General features: G+C 43.4%; 1 protein-coding gene across 1 annotated transcript in view; it reads right to left on the bottom strand.

Moving 5' to 3' along the window:
• Positions 1-841, bottom strand: part of LOC107095262 (mothers against decapentaplegic homolog 4-like) — a gene marked incomplete at its 5' end in the record, with an annotated part of 9,238 nt that overhangs the window by 2,370 nt on the left and 6,027 nt on the right. The window contains one exon of the mRNA XM_015391282.1: positions 53-227. Within this exon, the coding sequence (XP_015246768.1) occupies positions 53-227 (175 nt within the window). The remainder of the gene's footprint in view (positions 1-52; positions 228-841) is intronic.

Here is an 841-nt window from a genome sequence, read left to right as displayed (position 1 = left end):
GAGACTGAGACGAGGAAGTGTTTAATATAAAACAGGAAGTAGCGGATCAAACACCCACCTTGATGTAAGCTCCGGGGTAGATCTTATGAACACCGTCACCTGGTGTGCGGCCCGCCTCCCGGTCCAGGTAATAACTCTGAACAAATACAGAGTGGTCGCTAAGGCAACGCATCCAGACGTCCCCCTCCCCCCGACACTCGAGCTGGACCCCCCGACCAATGTGGAGTCTGTAGTACAAGAATGTGATCAGTTCCAACTCTGGCAGCGCCCCCTACTGGTATCAACTGGTTACAAAGATTTAAACTGGTCTGTGTCCTCTTAACCGGACTAGATGACTGAACTGGTTTAAAAGGGTGGAAATGGGTGTAAACTGTCCATCCTAAACGGACAATGATCAGTTCTCTACACTGAAATTTGAACTGGTTTTGGACCAGAATGAACCAATCTGGATTAATCTAAAAAGATGGTATAAACGGGTCTAACCCAAACTGATTGAACTGGTTTAAATTGGTCAAAATCCATCTAAAGTGCCCACCCTAAACGAACCATGATCAGTTCTCTACACTGAAATTTGAACTGGTTTTGGACCAGAATGAACCAATCTGGATTAATCTAAAAAGATGGTCTAAACGGGTCTAACCCAAACTGACTGAACTGGTTTAAATTGGTCAAAATCCATCTAAAGTGCCCACTCTAAATGAGCCATGACCAGTTCTCTACTCTGAAATTTGAACTGGTTTTGGACCAGAATTAACCAATCTGGATTAATCTAAAAAGATGGTCTAAACGGGTCTAACCCAAACTGACTGAACTGGTTTAAATTGGTCAAAATCCATCTAAA

This window comes from Cyprinodon variegatus, unplaced genomic scaffold, assembly GCF_000732505.1.
Source record: "Cyprinodon variegatus isolate N-32 unplaced genomic scaffold, C_variegatus-1.0 Scaffold534, whole genome shotgun sequence".
Lineage (NCBI taxonomy): Eukaryota > Metazoa > Chordata > Actinopteri > Cyprinodontiformes > Cyprinodontidae > Cyprinodon > Cyprinodon variegatus.
This window is presented reverse-complemented; position numbering and strand designations above follow the sequence as displayed.